The sequence below is a fragment of the Macaca thibetana genome, chromosome 18, assembly GCF_024542745.1.
Source record: "Macaca thibetana thibetana isolate TM-01 chromosome 18, ASM2454274v1, whole genome shotgun sequence".
Classification (NCBI taxonomy): Eukaryota; Metazoa; Chordata; class Mammalia; order Primates; family Cercopithecidae; genus Macaca; species Macaca thibetana.
Genome location: NC_065595.1, coordinates 49,420,313 through 49,446,688, shown reverse-complemented (window position 1 = coordinate 49,446,688; position 26,376 = coordinate 49,420,313). Strand labels below are relative to the sequence as shown.

At 35.4% G+C, this 26,376-nt stretch overlaps 2 protein-coding genes across 18 annotated transcripts in view; both read left to right on the top strand.

Moving 5' to 3' along the window:
• TTR (transthyretin) overlaps positions 1-26,376 on the top strand; it is a 1,143,467-nt gene that overhangs the window by 851,241 nt on the left and 265,850 nt on the right. The window contains exon 1 of one of the 17 annotated variants that reach the window (XM_050768299.1): positions 5,207-5,210. The exons of the other annotated variants lie outside the window; for them this stretch is intronic. The gene's annotated coding sequence lies outside the window, so the exon portion shown is untranslated. Of the gene's footprint in view, positions 1-5,206; positions 5,211-26,376 lie in introns of those variants that run through there. 17 annotated transcript variants of the gene reach the window in all.
• DSG1 (desmoglein 1) overlaps positions 10,965-26,376 on the top strand; it is a 35,372-nt gene continuing 19,960 nt past the window's right edge. Inside the window, exons 1-6 of the mRNA XM_050768262.1 lie at positions 10,965-11,224; positions 19,451-19,486; positions 19,744-19,875; positions 21,340-21,495; positions 22,928-23,072; positions 24,732-24,898. Of these exons, the coding sequence (XP_050624219.1) occupies positions 11,177-11,224; positions 19,451-19,486; positions 19,744-19,875; positions 21,340-21,495; positions 22,928-23,072; positions 24,732-24,898 (684 nt within the window). The 5' untranslated portion in view covers positions 10,965-11,176. The remainder of the gene's footprint in view (positions 11,225-19,450; positions 19,487-19,743; positions 19,876-21,339; positions 21,496-22,927; positions 23,073-24,731; positions 24,899-26,376) is intronic.

Sequence of the window (26,376 nt, the reverse complement as noted above, 5' to 3'; positions counted from 1 at the left end):
TGCCTCTTTCTGTACAAAAACAAGAGCACTTTTCTATTGATTCATGACTTCTTCTGTCTCTTGAGAAAGCCTGAAGTTTTTGTCAGGCAGGTGCTACACATTTCTTCTCAGCTTCTTTATAAGATAGTTTATACTCACAGTTGCCACTTTAAGTGGGACATATTTATTTCATTTATTCTGTAACTAATAACTATTTATTTAATTTGTTTATTAATTATGTACTCAACAATCTTAATTAAATTTTCATGTGTCTTACAAGTTATAATTGATTCTCTTGGAATTCCCATGTAGACAAATTTATGGTCTATTAGTATAATAATATTTACTCCTTTCCAATATTTTCTTTGGCTATTACATCTACAGACATTAAGAATGTAATAATGAGATTATTTTTCCCCTGATTTTAGTAAGACTGTGTTTACCATTTGGACACTAGGAATAATAGTAGATTTTTGTATAATACATCATTTTTATTAAGTGAGAAACCATCCTATTTCTTTATACTTATTCTTTCATTTAAAAACAAATGATTAATTATATCAAGTTTTTCAAATATGCATAGAAGTTATTTTTTTAATTTGAGTTGTTATAATGATTAATTACTGTAATAGATCTTTTTAAACATTAAACCGACTTGCATTTTTAGAAAGAATTTCAATTGGTCATGACTTATTCTTTTACTGTGCTCCTCAGATTTATACATCAGTGTATTATTTCAAACATTAGCAATTATATTAGTGAATATGATTACTCCATTTGGCTTGTTGTTGTGTTGCATTTTGTGTTTGCTGTCTTTGTCTAATTTGTTTGCAGAACCATTTTTTATCATCTGTCAATGACTAAAGACATAAATTAAAACCTCTTTGTCCTATCTAGTTTGCCTGTAGGTTTTGTTCAGCATGTTATGCTATTTCACCTGATGTAAAAATATTTATAACAATTACCTCTTCACCATGTATTGCAATCTACATATTTAGTTGTCTCATTTTTTTTTAATTTGCCTCATCCAAACACGAAAAGAAGAAGTCAAACTCTTTCTCTTCACTGAGAATATGATTGTATATTTAAGAAAACCCTAAAGATTCTACCCCAGAAGTCTCCTGGAACTGATAAATGATTTTAGTAAAGTTTCAGGATACAAAACTAATATACAAAAGTCAGTAGCATTTTTTATACACCAACAACATTCAAGCTGAGAGCCAAGTCAAGAATGCAATCTGATTCATAATAGCCACACAGGAAAATAAAATACCTAGGAATACATCTAACCAAGGAGGTGAAAGATATCTACAAGAAGAACTAAAAAACACTACTGTAAGAAGTTGACACAAATGAAAAACCATGTCATGTTCATGGATTGGAAGAATCAATATTATTAAAATGGCCGTACTGCCTAAAGCAATCCACAGATTCAATACTATTCCTATGGAGCTACCAATGTCATTTTTCACAGAACTAGAAAAAAAAAAATTCTAAAATTCATATGAAACCAAAAAAGAGCCCAAATAGCCAAAGCAATCCTAAGCAAAAAGAACAAGGTTGGAGATGTCACATTACCCCACTTCAAGCTATACTATAAGGCTACAATAACCAAAATGGGATGGTAGTGGTACAAAAACAAAAACGGCATGGTACTGGTATAAAAACAGACACATAGACCAATGACATTAAAAATATTAAGAGAAATGAACATTTAAAAACTTAATTTTTTTCTAGAGTCTAAAATGCCCAAAATCAAAATTTTAAATTGCCCATTTTCCCATAAAATGTCCTTTACTGCTATTCTTTATTGTTGATGGAGGCTCTGTGATCCAATTAAGGATTGAACGTCGTATTTGTTTCTTTTTTTTCTTTGAGTTCTGCGACATATGTGCAGAACATGCAGATTTGTTACATAGGTATACATGTGCCATGGTGGTTTGCTGCACCTATCAACCCATTATCTAGGTTTTAAGCCTCGCATGCTTTGTCTGTTTAGTCTCTTTTGGTCTAGTACAATCCCCTACTATATTTTGTATGTCATAACAATGACATTTTTTAAAGATCCAGGTTATTTTTTATTAGAAATTCTAAAATTGATGTTTTTTGGATTGTTTCTTCTTTTGATAATTCAGGTTAAATATTTTGGGCCAGAATACTGTGTGTGACATTGTATAGTTTTCATTACATCATGAAAGGAGGTACATATTGTCACTTTGTCTCATTATTAACAATACTAGGTTTTATCAATCAGTAAGATGGTGAGATACTTGGAGACCATGTAAACTCCTAGTTTTGTAACAAACTTTTACTCAATAGTATGAATACCCATTGATGGTCTTGGTCTGAATCCGTTATTTATGTTGCTGGGTGCAATATCTCAATTTTCTACTTCTATCATTTTCTTCTCTGTTTACTAGCAATCTTCCCTAAAGAAAAGTTTACTCTTCATCACCGCCACCACCCTGTTGAGAAACACTATGGACTCATGTATTCTTTTTGTTCAGCGTGCCAAATAGCTCATTAGCATCAATTTTTAGTACTTTTTGCAACAAAGACACTAAAACTATGATTGTGTAGCGAAAGTCTTTATTATTATAAGGTATATGCTGTAGTAATTAAGTGGCACAATATCTACAACTCACTTTTAAATTATTTAGCAAAAGATGTGTTTATGCATAGAAAGAGCTAATAGGACAAAATGTTAACATATTGTAAATCTGGATAAAAGTTTGAATTTTAAAGTAAAAATAGAGAAAAAACACAAACAAACTACATGTTAAAAACTGGTCAGTTCTTCCACAAAAAACTCTAACAGATTCTTTTTTTGTTGTTGTTATTAATGGGATAAGTATCTTCCCTGTGCACCTAATTTCAAAAGAAGCAAAGTGTTTCCCCTGAGCCTCCATCACCCTATTCCTCCACCCCCTTTGAATCTGCCATCGGCTACTGTCTATTTTAACTTCATCATGCTCCCATCTCTCTTCCCCCTCCCATTGAAACCACACTATTTCAGGTTCTTTACCTAAACTATTATGGTAACCTCCAAATTCATCTTTCTCCCTGTAGTGTCTCTTGCCTACCCACTCATTACAGAGCTTCCAGGACAAACTCCAAAAACACAACTTTAAGGTCAATACCTTGCTCAAAAGCCCACACTGGTTCTCTATCTGCCATTGAATATAGTCCAAATTTCTCAGCAGAGCATTCAAAGTCCGTCACGTTCTGCCTTCACTCTATTCTATTATCAGCCCTGCTAACTCTCACAAGTGAGACACCTAGTCCAATATGACTCCTTTGGGTCCTGAAAAATATGTATTTCTTTCTGCTTTCTTTTACATCTGCATCTTTATTTGTTGTGAATGTAGTCATCCTGAAAAGTTCAAAATCTACCTCTTCCATGAAGTGCTCTCAAATTCCTTTAATGGGAAAATTATTTCCCTTTTGCAGGGGCTCATAAAACACTATAAGTCTTTCCTATACCACATATGTCAGTGTGCTTAGTAAAAGGAACAAGCCTGCCTCATCACACCTTTGAGATCCAGTCAAGATGATAGCCTTCTTAAACTTTGAAACTTCTATTATCTATTTTTTAAAAATTTCTCCTGGCTTGCTGAGAATGATGGTTTCCAACTTCATCCATATCCCTGCAAAGGGCATGAACTCATCCCTTTTTATGGCTGTGTAGTATTCCATGGTGTATATGTGCCACATTTTCTTTATCCAGTCTATCATTGATGGGCATTTGGGTTGGTTCCAAGTCTTCGCTATTGTGAACAGTGCTGCAATAAACATATATGTGTGTGTGTCTTTATAGTAGAATGATTTATAATCCCTTGGGTATACACCCAGTAATGGAATTGCTGGGTCAAATGGTATTTCTTGTTCTAGATCCTTGAGGAATTGCCACACTGTCTTCCACAATGATTCAACTAATTTACACTCCCACCAACTGAACAATGAGATCACTTGGACTCGGGAAGGGGAACATCACACACCGGGGCCTATCACGGGGAGCGGGGAGGGGGGAGGGATTGCACTGGGAGTTATACCTGATGTAAATGACGAGTTGATGGGTGCTGACGAGTTGATGGGTGCAGCACACCAACATGGCACAAGTATACATATGTAACAAACTTGCACGTTATGCACATGTACCCTAGAACTTAAAGTAAAATAAAAAAAAAGAAAGAAAAAAATAATAATAATTCACACTCCCACCAACAGTGTAAAAGCATTCCTATTTTTCCACATCCTCTCCAGCATCTGTCATTTCCTGACTTTTTAATGATCACCATTCTAACTATGTAACAAATCTGCACATTCTGCACATGGATCCCAGAACTTAAAGTAAAATGTAAATTTTTTTTAATTGTCCTGGCAACTATCGCAGTCCCTACCAGGGCTCAGGAAACATCAGTGCAATTGGATTTTTAAAACTGCAGTCAACAAACAGTTTCTGAAAATGATGGAGTAAGCTGTTTACATGCCCATGGGCTATACACATACCCATAAATGAAAAATATCCTCGACAAACATCAATCACGACTATTACCTTTCATATTGGTATCATCACTATCAAAAGCCGGGTCTTCAAAAATGAAAGGCAATGGTGGAAAAATCTTAAGACTGTAAGGGTGATGGCACTTTGTTTCCATCATATACAATAAATAACCTGCAGACATAAATTTGCCATAATGTTTTTACAATGTAAAGTCATTTTCATCTGAGAGGAAATATGGAGTTACTGCATTTTCTTTTCTTTTCTTTCCTTTCCTTTTTTTTTTTTTTTTTTTTTTTTGACGGGGTCTTAATGTTGCCCAAGCTGCAGTGTGGTGGCATGATCTTAGCTCAGTACATCCTCTGCCTCCCAACCTCAAGCAATACTCCCACCTGAGCCTCCTGAGTAGCTGGGACTACAGGTGTGCACCACCACACCCAGCTAATTTTCACATTCATTTGTAGGGGCAGGGTTTCTCCATTTTGTCCAGGCTTGTCTTGAACTCCCAGGCTCAAGCCATTCTCCTGCCTCAGCTTCCCGAAGTGCTGGGATTACAGGCATTAGCTACTGCGCCCAGCCTACAGCACTTTCTTAAGAAGAGGCATGACATAAAGAAAGCAATGTTTTAGAAACACTATTCTGGAAAAGAAATACAACATGGACTAAAATGTAGAGTTTGGATACAAAATGTATAATCAGAAGTATGCACAGCAACGCCAGGTGAAGGGGGCCTGGAGAGAAACAATGAGAGCAGAAATGAAGACCGAAAGGCAAAGTGCAGACAATAGAAGCAATTGACTATGGCTGCATTCAATTAAACACTATAAAATTTAAAGTATAAGATGAGAGATTTAGGTAAGCTACAAAGAAAGGAAGCAATTAAGTATTTTAGCAATCAGTTCTATTATGCCACAAATGTGTAGCAATTAACATTATAAGATTTCTCTCATGTCACCTCCAATAAAACTGGGCTATGGATTCCCAAAGCATCTTATGTACGCTTCTATTCAGCAAGTGGAAAAAAAAAATCTGTTGTTTTCTCCATTCCACTTAGCTTGGAGCCTCATGAGGGCAAGGACCGTATTCTATCCATCTTTGTAACCTCAGTCACTAGTATAGTGCAAGGAATATCGTAGGCCAAAAAAATAAATGCTGTAGAACTGGCCTGGTGATAACATATTATAAGAAAAAACAAAAAAAAGCCTGAAGTTGCACATGAAATCCAAACACTACAGTGGGATGGTGGCTAACCCACATAGGTGTATGAGTAGAACAGTCTTCCAGAAGGGAGTAGAAATACTTCTGTGTCAGTGTGTTTGTAGCTACAAGGTAAGCTCCTTAAGAGCAGAGTTCAAAATTGTTTTGAACACAGTGCCTAGTACAGTGATGAACATGTAGCAATACTCAGAATTATCATATATTTTTAACTTCTTCAAAACACAAGTAATAATAGCTTAGTCTCTTTCACCATTCTTATTTCATCATAAAATACTCACATATTAGATAGAGGTCACAGTTCTCAAAATCATTTAAGATTTTCCCTTGTTCATAAACATTGTTTCTATATAGAGAAAGGCATAAAAAGATGTAATGCTGTTGAATTCTCATTCTAGAATTGACTAGAGAAAAATAATTAAGATTTCCCTTAGATCTAGAAAGAAAGGAAGAAGAGTTAGGCTGTAGATTATTTTGGTCAATTATAAACAAAATCTCTCTAAACATATAAAACTAAAACTACAGTTTTATTGTAAATATCTTTTTCTCAGTGATTGGTTTTTTTAATTTTTTTTTTTTCAATTTGAGATGGAGTCTCACTCTGTTGCCCAAGCTGTAGTGCAGTGGCACCATCCCAGCTCACTGCAGCCTCCCCCTCCCCAGTTTAAGCAATTCTCCTGCCTCAGCCTCCCAAGTAGCTGGGATTACAGGTGTCTGCCACCACACCTGACTAATTTTTGTATTTTTTAGTAGAGATGGGGTTTCACTATGTTGGCCAGGCTGCTCTCGAACTTCTGTCCTCAAGTGATCCGCCCCCCTCGGCCTCCCAAAGTGCTGGGATTACAGCCAAGAGCCACCACGCCTGGCCTAGGTTTTTAAATTTTAATGGTTACTTTCAGTCAACGTGATTTCTGTTCACATCCTTGAGATCAATTTTGTGACTTCTCCTAAAATCAACTAATCTACTCATGAGTCATATTTGTACTGCAAGCTATAATCTATTCATCTAGTCAAGGGATTGTCAAACATTTTCTGTAAAGGGCAAGAGAAGTAATTATTTTAGGCTTTCTACACCAACATGGTCTCTGTCATAACTTCTTAGCCCTGCTGTTGTAGAGTGAAAGGAGCCACAATTTATATGCAAATGACTATGACCGTGTTCAACTAAAAAAAAAACAAAAACCACACAGTGGACCCTATTTGACCCATGGCAATAATTTGCTGACGTCTACTTAAGTTCATTGCTTTTACTTTTATTAGGAAAATTTTCAAATATACACAAAACAAAGAAAACCATACGATATCATTTAGATTTAACAGTTGTTAATATTTTGTCATATTTATTTTATCTGTTTCATTGCTGAACTATCATGAAGAAAATTTCCATCATCATGACATTTCACTCCTAACATAATTCACATATCTGTAAAAATAGACATAATATGGCCAGGCACGGTGGCTCACACCTGTAATCCAAGCACTTTGGGAGGCTGAGAAAGGTAGAATGCTTGAGGTCAGGAGCTCAAGACCAGCCTGGCAACATGGTGAAACCCCATCTCTACTAAAACTACAAAAAATTAGCTGGGCGTAGTGGCTCACACCTGTAGACCCAGCTACTCGGGAGGCTGAGGCACAAGAATTACTTGTTCTGGGAGACAGAGGTTGCAGTGAGCTGAGATCGCGCTACTGCACTCCAGCCTGGGCAAGAGAGCTAGATGCATCTCAAAAAAAAAATAAAAAGACGTAATATAATATAACCTGATAAAATAGGTCATACTTTTCTATAGTTCCTATTTAAATTTTCCAAGATATTCAATATTCCAAAATTACTTCTGTTGCTCTTTTGTCCAAACCAAAAATCCACTTACCAACCAGACATTGCATGTGATTGTTATATATTAAAAAGAAAAGTATCTTTTAATTTAAAATGCAACCCCCATCTCCCAGACATATGTGGGTGTGACATTGACTCTTTGAGGAATAGTTTAATTTCAAACAATGTGAACAAGATCTACAATCAATATATCTCATGGGAATATTACAACACTATAGAGGCAAAAAGAAAATTTTTATTTATATAATGCCTAACATATTTACTTCAATTTCTCCTCCAGTTTTAAGTTTTTTACCTTTCACCTATTTTTTAAACAATTTGTAGAGTTCATTAGGAAAATTTAGACACATATGTAAAACTAGAGGTTCACATATAACATTAAAACATAGTTAACAGTAATTTATGGTATATTTCAATATAGCTACAAGAGAAGAATTGTAAGCTACCCAACACAAGGACATAATAAATGTTTGAGGTGACAGATGTCACAGTTGCCCTGAGTTAATCATTATAACAACGCATACAGGTATGCAAACATCACATGCACCCCGAAAATATGTACAGCTACTATATATCAATTTAAAAATACTTTATTGCTAAATGGAAAAAAAGCACATTCCAAAGAATTTCTCTGAAATACGAATTCATGCTATGGATGCTATGTAAATGAAGGTGGATAAAACAGTTACTGTCTTTAGGCTTGAGAACTTCTAGATCAATACAACATGTTACCTTTGTTAAATAAGCAGATTATTTTGTTTTTCAAAATTACTTTTATAGAGGCTGATTGTTTTCTTAAAAGGTATTGCAATATTTCAAGCTAACAACAAATGTAGAAATGCAAACACTTAAGATACATTCTGGAGTTTGCAATGCCTTCTTAAAAAGAGGAAAATCCTTTTCTCTAGAGAATTTTAGTCTCTATGGAAAACTTTGTCAGCTCACCAGGGAAATTCCAGACGGAAAAATCACCCCAAATTTCACAAAATTTTTATGAAATGAGAACTGTTGCTATGTACATGCAGGTACACATACTGAACAACGTTCAGAGTAAAGAAAAGGAGTTCACTGAGATGGGAAAGAAGAAGCAACAGTGTGATGTGAGGTTACAGATGAGATTGCTGGAAGAAAGAATTGAAAACAATGTGAATGCGGAAATGGAATGGTTTGTGTTGCCTATGTTGTAAAGTATGCTAACTCATTGGCATTAGGAAAGAGGACCACTAAGTCAGGAAAAGGGACAGGACCAACTGAGATAGGAGTACGTGAAGGAAAACTAATTAAATGTGCTAATTGAAAGCTGGAACAACGGTGGAGTTCTCAGTTAAGAAAAGGCATAGGGTAGATTGAAGAGAGTTGAGTTTGTAAAAACCAGAAGGAATTAAATCTTGGAGTAAGAGAGAAGATAGACAACAAAAGCAACGATGTCTGCACTGTCCAATATGGTAACCACTAGCCACATGTGGTTATTTAAACTTAAATTAAGCAAAGTTAAATATTCTTTTCCTTAGTCATAATAACCATATTTTAAATTCTCAGTGGCCACATATTATAAGTGGCTACCATATCTGATAGCATAAAGAGAGAACATTTTCATATTGCAGAAATTTCTACTGGATACCACTGTTCTGAGGACATTAAAATGAGTAAGAAACAGAAAAAGGTAGGGAAGGAGGCAAAGGAGAGAAAGTGATTAATAATTTCCCTCTCCCACTGTGTTTAACATCTAATTGGCTCTCATGTGATTGCCAACACAGACGCTGCTCTGCAGTGCTGGAGTTCTACCACACCTCCTCTCCAGAAACATGTTTGGGAGGTTGCTGCCTTATGAATCACCTAGTCAGATAGGAAGGTTGGAGTGAGGCATTGAGTTAGAGGTGGAGTCAGGGTTGGGTTTAAGGAAAGGTAATTTAATGGATGAAGAAGGCCCCGTGCATGTCCTAGCATCGTGCCCAGAATCCAAGGTACATACACATTGACTTGCCACTGGAAAGCTGCAAGAGTAGGTCCAGTTGTGTCTGGTGCCCAATGAGTCTTCTGTTATTCATGGTCAGACAACCTGATACTAATATATTGCTCAGACTAAGTCATAGGTTTATGCAGTCTATTTTACTTGACATTTCTCATTAGAGAAAATTGACCAACCCATCTTTCTAAATTTTATTTATTTACATCTGCTATTTACAATCATAAGCATTCTTATTCACTGCAAATAAACATGGGCAGGCTATCTCCTACCCTCTACAGTCTATGATGGATAATATGAAAATTCAAACCATGCATCTTCTTTGCCACAAATCTGTAGTGAAATGACAGCCTTCTATAGACTCTCTGACCCTCAGAGATATTCTTCCTTTTGGAGACATTTTGAGTACTTTTTGACCATAATCAACATCTCATCAGATAGGTCTCTTGTTCCAAGTAGCTGTTTCAAACTCTGAGGGCATCTAGTGCCTATGAGCTTCCTGCCACTCACAATATTTATACTAGACATTGTCAGGGGAAGAGAAGAGAGTCCAAAAATATGTCCAAATGCTGCCTTGTGAAGGTTGCTATTTGTTTTCACAAACCTCAGGGCTGCATTCAGTTTCCCATCTACATGTGTAGGCAGCCATTTCTTCAGTGTATTCCCTGTGTTCTAATTGGCTCACTGTACAGATTCTTGGCTCTGTGCTTGGGAATTGTCATTGACTTTTAACCCACCTCACCTGTTGAGCAGCTTTCTGTGTTTCCATTAGTATTTCAGGCACCAAATCTCATTTTTAAAATTATTATCAGGATTTTAATTGATAGTCCTCACTATTCACCCTTAATTAAGTTTAGTAATATTTAAATTTTTGTTTTATTGTATTTAAAAAAAAAGAATCATAAAGAAAGAAAAATACTTAGGGAAAGAAAATCATTCCTTTAGAGGGAAAATGGAGGATTCCTTAGACTTAAGGCTGGTCAGTTAATGGGAATTGTGACTTATGCAGAGGTTCTAATAATTATAAGCATCACAGTTTTACTTATTGGAATTAATAACTTTAAGAAAGCCTCACTCGCATTAGCAAATTTTCCTTCTCTTAACAGCTGAAAATAACTGAAACTTTCCCAACATCTACTAAAATGGAAAATTTGTAATTTTCTACTATGACCCGAGGGTTTGGCTACAAACAGCTAATCGAATGAATAATATGAGCATTCAAGTTATACCTGCCTGTTGAATATGGGGAGAAACTAAACTAGCTATAAAGAAAGCATGGGGTGAGAAGCCCCCATCACCTGTATAACCCTCCACATTTCTGTTCACTTTAAGAGCCTGCTACTGAAAACCTTCAGTAAAGGAGTGAATCTTCCTTGCCCCATCGAGAGTTGCTTTTCAGCTAGAAGAAGGGTGTGTCCCCAAGTTTTTACCTGGGAGCAATGATGATCTTGTCAAGCATTTCAGTGAGACCAGCCCAAGTTTTTAGGGTGGGGATCCAGACTGGTTATACGTACCTTCAGTCCTTCTCCCAGAGGAAGGCAGAAACACCTCAAAGCCTGCATGTAAGAACATCTACTGAGAAATTATTTTAATCAGACACCAGCTGAGTGGGAGAAAGAAAAAGAACAGAGAAGAACAAACAAAACTCCCTTGGTCTTGGATGTAAGAGAATCCAGCAGAGATGGACTGGCGTTTCTTCAGAGTAGCTGCAGTGCTGTTCATTTTTCTGGTGAGTGGATTCTGGTAAAAACCCTTCATAATCATGCTCATTGTAAACAAGTGAAAACTTTTTAGAAAATGTTAGTAGGCATTATTTCTAACCTAAACCCATTTAAAATATATGTTAATGACAAGGTGATTTTATGAACTAGATTTTTCAATAGCATTTCTCTCTAACTGAAGACTCAATATCATGTTAATGCATCAGTGTCAACTCATTGTATTACATCTCCGACATTGAAGTCATTGCTAAGTCATGCTGGGAAAATATTGAATTTAGGAAATTCCTATCGCTAGTTAGTAGCACTTTGTGGTTCAAAATCTCTTGCAAGAGGGCTTTTAAACTAAATATCACAAGTGTGTCTGGGTTTTTAACCTAATTTTGTTTTTTTGTTTTTTTTTTTTTTAGTATCTTTGATAGTGGAATTACTCTAATTTTTAAAACATAAAAATGGCATCCACATAATTTAAAATCATAGCAGTTTGTGGCTGGCCTCGCTATCCAAATAAACTCATCAGTTGCATATTTGGTTAGAATCTGTATCACTACTTTACAAAGCCCCACACTGTTTATGATTTTATTTAAAACATTTTTAATTTCAAAAAATGGCAGTATAGGAGGTTTATAAATGACATATGAAGTGAAGAAGTGGCTACAATTAAAGAGTAAATATAACTATTATTACACTTGATCTTACTACTGGAATGTCAGTGATGACTGTGATACAAAAGTTGTGCACTTGATGGTCAGACGAATGTGATGAAATACTTTACCATTGCCCCCTTACATGTAATTCGTTTTCTCTTTGTAGAGATAATACTAAGTGCACCACTAATGTATTATGTCAATTTCACTTTCAGTGAAAATTTGAAAATTGTAATCTCTCTCACAATAAGGTTAATGTAATTCAAAAAGGCAGGTGCCAAGTCAATTGCCCTCCAGCTTGGCAGGATGTATAATGCTGTGGTTCACATTTGTTTCTACTTGCTTGATTTTTGAACTGGAATGTTGGGTTGGTATAATAAGTTAGATCTTTGATTCAAGGTATGCTGGTTAGTTTGAATTCAGTTTATTAACTAAGGCAGGACATAATCAGTGGATTTAGTTATAAATGAGCATCAGTAAAATGGTGGCTTTACTTCCAAGCTTTCCTTCAAACATTAGTCTTATCCCATACTCTTTTCAGTGGATATTTAGGATCAGTTGATTTCATTACTTAGGGTTTGGTAGGGATCACTGAGCATCATACAGTATGTCATTTGAAATGCAAGAGTTTCATATTGTCAGTAATCAAATACTTTGACTTAAAATTTCAAATAAATTTGATCCATTAAGGGCTATTATAGTTTTAGTTGATCAGCTTGTTCAGAAAGGTGTACACTAACTTTCATAGAATCTCTAAGATGTACCTTATTTCTTGATTTATTTATTTCAAATTAATTACAGCATATCAAATATCTTTAAACAATCACTTTCTATTTAGTCATTCTTCAATAAAATGTATCATCATCAAAATCGTTTATCTTTATTGAACTTTCTCTGGCTGTGCCTAGATTGTTTTTTGTTGGTTTATGGGTTGTTTTTGGGAATGGGGGAAGAGGAGGTTACCTTATTTTATATTGAAATCAATCACAAGTCTCTCACATGCCTTATGAAAATTATTTCTCAAATAACTTACACTATCATGAATTACAATGTTTCATTTTCACATTGACATGACAGCTTTTTTTTTTTTTTAAACATTTCACTTTCTAAGGTTTGGAAGATCAAAATTTATTTTAAGTACTGATTTTGCCACATGGGATAATTTTGGTAATTGTCCTTTGGAGTTTCCTAATCTGTATTTTTCTTTAAAATACTTTTTTCTTCAAAACAACCACCCACTATAGCAAATTATTTCAGTTATCTTTCTTCTAGTCTCATTATAAATGCGTGCTTTTACCAAAAAGTGAAAAAAATCTATGTAAAGTCTTTATATTCATCTCTACTCAAAGTCAGTAAGTGGGAACCTGCATTAGGAAGTGTGTTTGTACCGTAGTTAAGGCCTTTAAGATATTCAAATTGGTCATGTCTTTTAAGCACATCCACCTGAGACCTGGGTAACTATCTGTTTGCAAGCATACTGTGTATTCAGCTCAATGCATCTGAAGGTTGTGAACCTTGTTCAAATGAGTGGGTTGAATCAGGGAGAACAAAGCTGGAGGAGCTGCTCTTACAGCAAACAAGATTGCTCTATGGCTAGTCTATTGTTCTGACAAGTCTCCTAGACAGACAAGAGATTACACCTGCTATAACACTGCAAGTCAAACACGTTTTGTTAATTCTACATCTATTTTGCTTTCTTCTTTTTGTTTCCGTATAATCATTGCATGGAGTAGGGAAAGGAGTTAGAATGTATTTTCTCTAGGCCAGAGAACAATGCTTCCTATGCACCAGATAAAAGAAATCTGTGTGCATGTGTATGACAATGGTAAAAAGTACAGCATGGTCACTGTGGGAAAGCAAAACAGAGCCAGCGGGATCTCTATGGTTTTAATGATTTCTGAAAATTACTTGCAACTTTGCCAGGTCCAATTAGTCCGTTTAAGTCACTACAAATATGAAGATGTCTTTTTCTAAAAAGGTAAATTTCTGCAGCTCAAGCTCAAAGAACAGAGAAAATGACTTTTATCTATGACAATGAATGATCTGATTATTTTGGTTCATTATAGTAACCATGTTCCCCTTCTTTCTATGGGTTAATATTTCATTTCAAAACAAATAAACAAACAAACAAACAAAACTCCAACCCTCTGACCACCTGATAAACTAACTCCACAGTTTGAACTGAATTGAAATTCTGTAAAATACGAGCAGGAGTTTTTAAGAGTACTTTCAGCACTCAGGCTGAAATGCACAGAAAATAAAACACATTTCATTACACAGTTCCTAAACTTACTTGAAGACATCTTAAGTCCCCATAATTGCATTCACAGATGCCTAAAGCAAAAGAAGGACTAACAAACTAGTACAGACCAAACAGAAGGCACGCAAAAGAGAGGGCTCTTTGTGCCGTCTTGAGCATGTATTATAGTGATATACAGCATAGAGATTAGTGTTTCAGTAAAATATTTTATAGAGAATGGAAGGAATGTTTCTGTTCATGTATTCAGTGAAACTTACAAATTGCATTCAAGTATCATCATTAACAGTTATATATGGTGTTCATAAAAGCTTTATTATTTCACTGCAGATTTAGGATTAGCATCTTCCGTCACCTTTACAGAAACAGAGAGTACAAACATCATCGCTCAATTGGTTTGAGTTGCCGCAAAGTAAAAACATTTTGTCATCCCTGTTTTAGGAAAGAGTAGAACCTAAAGCACTGAAGAATGCTGTCTTAAATCTGAAAGGCTGGCCCTAGGAATAAGATTCACTTGTTTAACAAATCTCATCAGTCTAGAAATTATCTTATCTCTACCCAGAGCACTTAATTTCTGGTAACTCTTTCTCCATGACACATTCATCAAAGACATGGTTGCTGAGTATCCCTGTGTCCTAATAGACATTGCCTCAGCAGGAAGCCTGCTCTGCCAGGCGTCGCAATTAGATTTATAGTGCTCCCTCAACTCAGGGAACACCCCTGCCCAGTGCTGGGTCATGCCACCCTTGCTGATTATGCTTGATATGCAAATTCCTTCAATGGACTTAGACAGGTCAAATTTTTTTTAATCCCATTGGCTGCTGATCCATACTCTTAATTGGTCTATGAGAATAGGGCACAGTTTTCCATACTTGTCTAATGAGAAATCACATCTCTACAAATTAATGGTTGCCTGTTGCTTGTAAAACTGCAGGACTGTAAGTTATTTGAAGGCAGGTTCTATGTCTGATTTGCCTTTGTATCCCTTATAGTGCCCTGCACTAGTGCAAGATTGCTCAAAAGATGTCTAATCACACACAGCAGAGGTACCACAAGGAAATTTTTGAATAGTTTATACAGCTCTTCCCCCACACACTCCAAAAAATTATTACACTATTAAACATAGAAACAATAATACTGGATTTCCCCAGCATTTTAATAGTGTAGTATTAAATTCACTTTGCATTTCATCTGAGGCTTACTATAATATTTTTAGGCCTTTAAAAGTCTTAATCTAGCATTGGATCCACATAACTCACATTCAGTATGTACTTGTAAAATACACAAACAAAAAGAATAAATTAGAGAATTCAACCCATTGAGGTGTTGTCAACCCCAGGCTGATACCCTTTGTCAGAGCAGTACAAAGTAAATGCAAGAGGAGGTTTTTAAATAAAGCAAATTGTGATATTTTAGCTTTGTTTCAAGTGCATCCTTGCTATGTATATAAAAGTTAACAATTACATTAGAATTGAATGCTTAACAAAAACTTAACAATTATGTTAGAATTGAATGCTTAAAAAAGTGACTGGGAAGACCATCTCACAATTGTTAAATGCAAGAGATTTTTAAAAATAAAAATAGCTTGTTACCCTCAAACTCATTTTTATTATGTGCAAGGAAGCATGAACTTCAATATTAAAAAGAAAAACATGAAAAATTACTGTAATTGGGGATTTCATAAAATTAGCCTGCAATTTTGTCTCCTGTAGCTTTTAAAAAGTACATATATGGATTGATTCTTAACACAGAAACGAAGGGAAAACTCATTGAGGATGCATTTCAGGTGAATTATTTACTGCTTTCACAGAATTTTAGGACTAGAGGGGACTTTTAGTCTCATATACAGCTGAGGAAACTGAGGCACAGATTGATTTAATGACTTACCCCAACATCCCTATCCACCGGGCAAGACAGCTGAGATATACTCAGCCTGACAACCCCTGTGTTCATCTCTAGGTAAATCTCCATCACAGCCTCCATAGCGCACACTCCAAACTCATTTGGGAATCCAAACTTCTCCCTTAATTGCCAGAAAATAACCTCACCCTTACTCCAGGGACAAGGTCTAGGTCATTTAGGAGAGTGTCCTCCCATTTCCCTTTCCTAATTTATTGATTTTAATCTCCATCCACCTCACCCTTACTCCAGGGACAAAGTCTAGGTCATTTAGTACAATGTCTTCCAATTTCCCTTTCCTAATTGATTGATTTTAATCTCTATCTTTTCTTGCCTTTGTCTTTGAGGTCCTTTCTTTTTCTGCTCGTTCTCTCCTGCTCTCCCCATCACAACACTTCTGTAAGAATCTTCCTTCTGAACATCTCCTTTTAAATCAAAATCTCCTCCTAGCTTCTAAACTTTCAAAAATCCTTAGGTTCCCCTCTCTCAAAAAATGTCATTGAATGCTATATCTAATCCTACCATCTTGTCCCTCTGTTCCCTTTTATCACTAATATCTTGAAAAAGTGACCATCTTTATGTCTTCCTCTCCTCCTCTTATTTCCTAACCCCTTGCTGTCAAGCAAGTGCATGTTCCATCCCGCTAAAAATATTCTCTTGAAGGTCCCTCAGAACCTCAGGATTTCCTCAGAATTCACTCTGCTCAACTTTTTTACATTATCTCTTTCAACCCCATCTGTCTTTCCATTTTCCTTTTCCTCTGACCTCCATTATAATGCATTATATTTTCCTATTGCTTCTTTCGCCACTCCTCCTAGCCTTCCTTTTGGTTTTGTTTGTTTGTTTGTTTGAGACAAAGTCTTGCTCTGTCCCCAGGAGTGCAGTGGTGCAATCTTGGCTCACTACAACCTCTGCCTCCCGGGTTCAACTGATTCTCCTGTCTCAGCCTCCCAAGTAGCTGGGACTACAGGCACGCACCACCATGTCCAGCTAATTTTTGTATTTTTAGTGGAGACGAGGTTTCACCGCATTGGCCAGGATAGTTTTGATCTCCTGACCTCGTGATCCACCCGCATCGGCCTCCCAAAGTGCTGGAATTACAGGCATGAGCCACCACTCCCGGCCTTCTCCTTCCTTTTTTTTTATTCGTTTGTTGTCCTTGTTCCTAGTTCAATAAATGTAGAAATTCTTCTAGTTTTATCCTCAATTGCAGGCTGCTTCTTGATTGTATCCTCTACTTCAGGAATTTCAAATTCTCACATGATTTCAACCAGCCCGCCTGAGCAGATGTACCTCAAAATCTACATATCCAGTTTGAACTTTTGCTCAACTTTTGATCCATGTTTCCAGTTGCTGATCATCTTCACCCAGGCATTATCTGACATCTCAAACTCAATGTGTTCTAATCTGCTAAATTCTATTGCTGTCTTGTTCCCAGTCCCACAGTTTAAAACTGCCATCCCCTGAGGTTCCTCCCTCGCTTGAACACCCCCATCCCATTTGTTCTCAAGCCCTGCCAATGCTATAGTGCAGTATCCCTTAATCTTTCCCCGTCCACTCCCTCTGCCTCTGCCTCTGCTCCAGGGTACCTCCTTCTCACCTCCAGTCTGCTGTGATACAGAGACCCACAAGAGTCTGTAATCACCGCCTCTTCCCACTAGTCCTACCGAGTGTTGTCACTAGTCCTACCAACCGTTGTCAGAGTAAGCTTTGAAACCACAATTTTATCATGCCCTTCCCACATCTAAGTACTTCAGTATTTTCCTACTGCACACAGGCATTTAATATTAGAGCTGCAAAGTTACCTGTATAAAATTTAGTCTACTTTTGTCATTACAAGTGAGGAAACTAAAGTTCAGAGAATTGAGGAAATATATTGAAGATTTTCCAACTCTATCAAGACTCAGATTTCACTATTTTGCCTTTGAAAGTCCAAGAGTGACTTTGTATCAGAGTTTATTCTAGACTCTGAGCAATAGAAAATAAGCTTACACCAACCCACCACATTTTTAAGCAGACGTGGCAGTTTTTAGATTACAGATCCAATTGAGAGTCTGACTGTATGGCGAAACCTACTTGGTCTTCTGCCCAAGTTGTCTCTCATGGGAAAAAGAATGACCCAGCTTCATAAAGCTGGAAATATTTCTTAGTCATCTGCATAGTTTTCCAAAACAAACAGCAAGCACTGATGCTCCAATGCAGTAAGGGAAGTGCAATAACAGATAACAGATGCATGCACAATTCTGCAGCTATGAAGAAATGCCTTTCAAACAGACGAATAAGGTATGCCCATGTCCCATCCCACACTCACAAACAAGAGAGAGGGAAGAGTGTTCATAAATTCACAGGTAGCAAGGAGCATGCATTTACATGAACATCATTTCATCATTTCAGTTCTGCGTCCAAGATGGGTTCTACAGATAATATGTCAGTTATATGTTTTAAAATTTAGGTGATTTACTTTTCTTTTTTTTCTTCGTGCTGTATTACTATCATTGTATGTAAATATTACCAATCACAAGGATAATAGATTAGTTTAAAATCAGAATTTTTCGAGTTCTTAAAGTTACAGTATAAATTCTTTGTAGCACGTTTTACTTAGTAGCAATTTACTTGAGGGAATAGGCTATCTCATATTTTATTGTAAAACCCACAGCTCAAGTGCAAATTTGTGCTAAATTGTGCTAAATTGTATTGAATTATATTTAGCCATAAGTTAATATCCAAGACTCAAATTTCCTTATCTGTAAAATGGAGATAGTATTAGTCATGACCACATGTATTTGTTGTGATGATTAAGTGCATAGATTTACATAAATACATAATCTAATACCGAGTTATTATTTAATAAATTATAAGAATAGTAAAAATCATAATTATTAATATTAAATACACAATGGATATGTAATTCTCACAATAAAAACATCTTTTTACACTTCTCATATTGATCATAAATATTTATTTTCTGAATTATCTATTGTGACTTTTTTTAAAGTAGATACTCATTGTTTATATTTTCTTTTATGATACAATTAAAATTATAAAAAGAACTTTTTAATATTTTTTAATTACTACTCTTAGTATTTTTAAATGCAAACTATAATTTTCTTATATCAGTGATACAAATAAAATTTTTCATACTTTGCAATTCCAAATAAATTCAATTAAAAGTTGAAAATTTCTTATTTAGGGAGAAATACAAGTATAAAATAATAGTAATAAAGAGAAGAGTAAATCGAAAGGTAAAAACAAAAATTCTTAGCATCATCATCAGACCGAAGACATAAACCAAATCCACCTGCTATTTGGCTGATAAAATAATTTTAATGACTCACAAGCCAATGGTTTCATGTCATTTTTAAAGTAACTGGATGATATAAATTTTAAAGTATTTAATTAAAAAATAACTAGTGTGATTATCTTATTTTTTACAGGTGGTGGTAGAAGTTAACAGTGAATTCCGAATCCAGGTAATATACAACAAATCCATTTTTCCAAATTTTTAAACAAGAAAATAATTTGAGAATAACAATATATTTTCTGAAGAAAATGTATTCTTATAGGTAAAGGTCATATAATGCTAAAATTAATAGATTACCAAAATTACCAATTTTCCCAATTAAATATCGTCTGTTTCTGAGATTATATCCTCTTCCAAAAATCTCAGTGGAATTTGAATTACGAATTCAAATTAATATATACCATTTGTTTATTGCTGTCATTTAAGGTAAGAGATTATAACACTAAAAATGGCACCATTAAATGGCATTCGATCCGAAGGCAGAAACGTGAATGGATCAAGTTCGCAGCGGCATGTCGTGAAGGTGAAGACAACTCAAAAAGGAATCCAATCGCCAAAGTAAGTATCAACTCCAAAGTATAACATTGAAAATCAGGATGGATAAAGTTTCAAAAGCAACTGTCTGTTAAATATTTTGTGAACATGTCTCACTGAGAAACTACAATACAGAACAGAACTATAGTCATCTAGATGATGAAAACTGAAACTCATAAGGACAAATTAAGCAGGTGCTCAGAGAAACAGGTAAACGTTGACTCATCTCTTTGGTGAAATGCATACACGTGATCGTGTGTTATCCCAAACTCTAGATGAAAAAAGATCATTATTTTAATAAATAATTTAGCTTTCAGCACATTCAAAGAAAAATTTTCAATGTGTGCTCTTTTTGCCTCACAATGTATTAGAATTGAATTCCTACTTTTTTGTTTGTTTATTAACATTCACAAGGTGCCCTCTCTCATACCCCTTTTCTACTCATTTTTCTGTATCTTCCTTTCTACATACACACACACACTCAGAAACACCCCCACAAATTCATGAACATACAGATATACACATCCACAGATACACACACAAATATACACATACATCCACACAGACGCTCACGAAGACTCCCCACTAAGATTTGTTTACAGTCAAACTATATTTTACTTCAAAGAAAGAGTTCCGGTTTCTATAACCATTTATTTGCATGGTCTCCTTCCTTTTCTGCTAATACTTCCTTCCCATTTTCAGAATTCAGAGCTTCCGCTCAAACCCAGATAACACTTGTCACCTAAATAAATCTACTTTCTTTGAAAACTTTACATTGAAAAAAAATTGAAGATTACAGTTGCATGATGACAACATTGGTAAACTCCTTAAGAGGGCAAGCAATTTCATTCTGTAGCTCCAGTGCAAGCACAGACCCTGCAAAGAGTACAACATAATTTTTTTTTTTTTTTTTTTGAGACGGAGTCTCGCTCTGTCGCCCAGGCTGGAGTGCAGTGGCCGGATCTCAGCTCACTGCAAGCTCCGCCTGCCGGATTTACGCCATTCTCCTGCCTCAGCCTCCCGAGTAGCTGGGACTACAGGCGCCCGCCACCTCGCCCGGCTAGTTTTTTGTATTTTTTAGTAGAGACGGGGTTTCTCCGTGTTAGCCAGGATGGTCTCCATCTCCTGACCTCGTAATCCGCGCGTCTCGGCCTCCCAAAGTGCTGGACAACATAAAATTTTAACTGTTGAATGAATGAAGGTATGCATAATGATTGCATAGACTTAGATATAGTGGGGTGATATTTTGCTTTTTTTCTTGTTTGATAGAAGTAGAAACTGAATTTCTTTAATTACATTGTCAGTTACCATTGAAAATATTAGAGCTGTAATTGTTACTCTTATCTAGGAAAATAATTCTCCATTGTCAATATTTCCTAAATAACAAGGTCATCATATGCAACAACTCTCAAGAAAGCTGTCATATATATATCAAATATAGAACTCTATTTGCTTCCTGTAATATTTTTACTTGTGTTCGTTCTGCAGATTCACTCAGATTGTGCTGCAAACCAGCAAGTTACATACCGCATCTCTGGAGTAGGAATTGATCAGCCACCGTATGGGATCTTTGTCATTAATCAGAAAACTGGTGAAATTAATATAACATCCATAGTTGATCGAGAAGTCACTCCCTTCTTCATTGTAAGTGGACTTCATGTCAATATATATGTTCATGCTGAAATTCTTCTCAGAAGCTTTTAATCTCAGATCATACTTAATTTGATTTCAAGAGTCTCAATATTTGGCATTTTTGGTTATTTCTTAATTCACGAGCATCCCACGACTGAAAAGAAATGCAAAGATTCAGAGAGAAGGAAATGTTTCACTTAAGTGTTAGCAAAAATGCTAACGTCTATACTGTCCTCATTGGCAAACTAGAGTATTTGTTTGGAAGAACAAATATCTAACTTTTTAATTTTTCGGTTTTTTTAAATTCAGTAAAGAATGTTAGCTTCTTTTAAGTCTAATGTCAGATAATGATTCTAGAGCTACCGCAGGACTGTTTTCTGAGCAAGTATACTTTACTATAAATTTGTATTCCTCAAGCTCGCCTGAGCTCCGAATGCACCTTGAAAATTCATCCTTTCTTAAGGGAATCTCACTCCATTCTTTATAGGAGCTGTCACACAGTTTAAGTATCCTATCTCTTCAAACCCTCTACCTCATTTCCACTTTAAGCAGTTGACATTGTGACCAACTTCACGAAAAAGGCTGAAACCATCCATCACAAACTCCCACAATTATTTCTCTCTCGCCCAGCTCAGAAATGTTCTCCATTAAATCCAAAAGCAGGATCAATTGTTTGCTTTTTCCCACAGCGTATTCCAAGACATTTCCATCGTCCTATAATTACCAGTTACTTGGAGAATCATTCCATCACCTCTGTTTTACTGTCTCCCTTCTGCCGACTCCTTGGCTACTCCCATTCCCCTCTATCATCATGGCCAACACTTCTTAATATTAAAACTAGGAATAAAGAAACCCTATTTTGCTCCTGTTACCTCTTCTATTAAAACCCCATCAATCCATATCCCAAAATACCTTCAAATAATAATCGAGATTTGCAGTTTTCACTCACACTGCCTGCCTGTATTCCTCACACAACTTTAATTCTTTAGCCTTCAATTCCAAATCTTTATTTCTCCCATCTGTACCACAATGATACCCCACACACTTTAAAAAGGCATGCTACCCTGTTAGCTTTTCTTGGAGCACAATGCATTTTTAAAATCTTTATTATTTTTTTAGAGACAGGGTCTCATTATATTGCCCAGGCTAGTATCACAATGCATTTATATATGGAAATATGCCATTTTGTAAAATAGTACACATTACACTTAGGGATGCTTCAAATACAAATAATAATAATAATGATACAAACCCCCATGTAGCTACTACCTAGCTTAAGAATGCCACATTTGCTTTCCTTTAGTGACTGTAAGCAGGGCTTGTGCCTATGTTCTAGTTAGACATAATAATTCTTTTAATTCCCCACAGTGCTAGTATAATGCTCAAAGTAAGAACTTAATACATCTGTGTTTCACAATATAATTATTTATCTTTTCTCTCCCAGATCTACTGCCGAGCTCTGAACTCAATGGGCCAAGATTTAGAGAGGCCGCTAGAGCTCAGAGTCAGGGTTTTGGATATAAATGACAACCCTCCAGTGTTTTCAATGGCTACATTTGTAGGACAAATAGAAGAAAATTCTAATGCAAGTAAGTAATGTAGTGGCTTCCAAATCACTCCTAACAAGCAGGCACCTAACTGGAGACTAAACTATGTCAAATACACATCATGAACGTAACAGATAAACCATAGAAAATATGCAGAATAGCAAGTCTTTCCTTTCAACTATGGAAGCAGCTCCAAACTGAGAGACACAAGGCGTGATTCCAAAGCAATGAGGAGGATTTTCTCATATGACTCTCAGGCCAGCCCTGTAGAAGAGTCCTAACAAGAAATTTTAAAGGCATTTTGCACAGTGGTGGCAGGGGCATCGAGATGTGAATTCAGCCTCCCAGTCTAACTGTGTGGATGGGCAATCCCACCCTTTTCTGCTCATACTGCATTCCCCACCGCCCACCTTTTTAAAATTAGCTACTTTAAAATCACTTATAGAAGTCACTTCCACACAAAACTTCATTTTGTGGTTTAACCTGGAAGTGATAAAATTTCTTGTGAATTCCAAAAATCCCTACACTTTACTTTTATTCATTAAAATACTGTACCTATACTTTCAACTTTTAAAAATGTTATAAAAATGCTCATTAAATTTATATAATATGAAAAGGAAAAAGGAACAAAAATCTGTTGTCTGCATTTCCTAGTACCATTCTTCAGAGGTATGCACTGTGTACATGCGTTCTATTTATGTAAACATAAATCACATGCTCTTTAACATAAATGGTATCATCTGTTACATACTAATCCACAGGAATTTTTATATAAATATATTTTGAACATATTTCCATATCAGGACACCTAGATTGTTTCACTGCTTTCAAATAGTTGCATGGAATTTAATTATATAAATTATATAAGTGTATATAAATGTTAATTATCTAGTGAAAACATTTTAAAGGTTATGCTACAATGAATACAGGTGGGGGATGACAGATGCCTTGGAGCATTTGTAGGAAAATTGTATTTGAAATGGAGTTGGAGAGTAGAGAACAATTCCAAAGTTATGAATGAGCACTGGCAGTTTTTCACATTCTCCAATAACCCAATAATCTTCATCAAAACTACTTATAAAATTAATGAAAAATATAAGAGACAGGACAATGTATGTAGTTAAACAAGCATTTCTTTACATCTACTAATTACCTTACACTTGATGAAGGATCACCCAAAACAAAACAGTAATAATGTATATTTATCAAATGTGCATTATTAATTAGGAACTTTATATAGTTTTCTCTTATTAATGATTTAATTCTCACATGAATTCAATGAGGATGGCAGTAATATCATCCCCATTTATAGATAAAGAAACTGAGGCCAAGATCATATAGCTAGAAAGTGTTGAGAAAGTTGGGAAAATGTTGGTCTGGTCTTATTATCATTTTGTTTTGCCACAACATCCTTTAAAAAAGAAGAAAAAATACTAGAAGAAGAAATAGCCAGAATAACACGTTTCCTTTGTTTCCCAGTTATCAGCAATGTCTAGATTCCTAGTAAAATTTGATCTTTTTATTAGGCAAAGATATAGAAAAGAGCCAAGATATTCATAAGTTGAAGGAGTAGAAAGGTAAGACAATGAAGTCCACATCATATGAATCAACTAACTCTAACACTTTTTTGGAAAGGTGATATACTATACTGTAACAAAAACGTAAGTCGCCCATTTGCAATCAATTTTCCTTGATTTCTAGATACACTGGTGATGATACTCAATGCTACTGATGCAGATGAACCAAACAATTTGAATTCAAAAATAGCCTTCAAGATTATAAGACAAGAACCTTCAGATTCACCAATGTTTATTATCAACAGGAATACTGGAGAAATTCGGACGATGAATAATTTTCTAGACAGAGAGGTAATTCTTTTTCTTTGTGGGTTTTTAGTCTCAAAGGAACTGATTCTAAAAGCAAGGATACTGAAGAGACAAAAAGACAAAGAAAATGATGTTTCAAATTTTTACCTGTATAACTTTTTACATAATTCCTTCATGTAAGAAATAGTTTTTAAACGAAAAAGGGAGGATTTTTAAATTACGTTTTGTGCTTTTTTCATATAGTTAATTAATTAAAATTTGCTTCAATGTAAGAAAACTATATTGTGAAAGTACATGAAAATATGCCTAAGGTACAATGAAAAACTCTATTTCTCTAAAAAGTGTGTTCTATAATAAAATGAATTTAGGAATCACTTGCTATATGTCCACATTTTGGTGAGTTACAATGCATGTGAGTATGCTGGAGGCTCCAAGAATATTTACATGCTAAGTTCTCTTTCTTTAACCTAGCAGATCTAAGCTCCATTGACAACAGAACCCTTTTTCTCCTACGTAACATCCATCGATAGCCCACCCATTCATTTACTTTGGGAAATGAACCACAGGATAAGAATGACAGTCTGATCAATCTTTTTGTTTACAGATAAGAAAATAACTAGTGATTGTTAACAGAGTAAAGTCATTATGAGGTTTCCAGCATGCTATGTGATTTCATGATTTAGTTTTAAAATATGTGCTTTTTCATTATTTTAAAAAATATTGTCTTTTAATAGAATCTCGCTGACCTAAACGTAAATTAGGGGCATAAGTGAGGAAACTATTTTCTGATGGTATTCAATTAATTTTGTTTTAATTATTAAAAATGACAATCTTTTTGCTGATGACTTTTAGGTTTAGGATAAATCACATTATTTTAATACTCTTTAACTATCTAAATGTTATAAGCTTCTAAGTTACCTAAGTCTCCCTTCATGCATGTTTGAAAATAAACATTAGAAGAAATTAAATGTTTACTTTTTTCTCTCTCAAACTTCCTTAAACGCCCAGTGGGGTTTCGTTCATGTCAAAAGAGCTTTCATGGTAAAGCACTGTAAGAAAGGGCTGTAAGAAAGGGCTGTCAGAAGGAAAGGGACTCTGCAGCCATTGGGAAGCCACCAGAGCAGATAGTCTCAACCTGGGGTCAATGGAGAGACCTCAAGATGTCCCCATAAAACCCTCTCAATCATATCCATCATTTCGAATGAGTGTGCATTTTTGCATGAGTCAAAGAAAGCCTCCATAGCTTTTACCAGCTTCTAGAAATGTAAGCACCATTGAATAGAGTCAAGAATAGATACATCACCAATAACTCCATTGCCACAACCCACTACCTCCCAAAACACAAATCTATGTTACCTCTCTATATGCTTCTTGCCCACTCGGGGCTGATTATTTAGGTTATGAAATTTTCATGCCATAAACTTTTGGTAAACTTACTCTCTCTCCTTGAGATCATTCTGGTTTGTTTTACCCTTTATAAACTTTTTCAATGTCTGGGCATATTATTATTAATAAGAAAT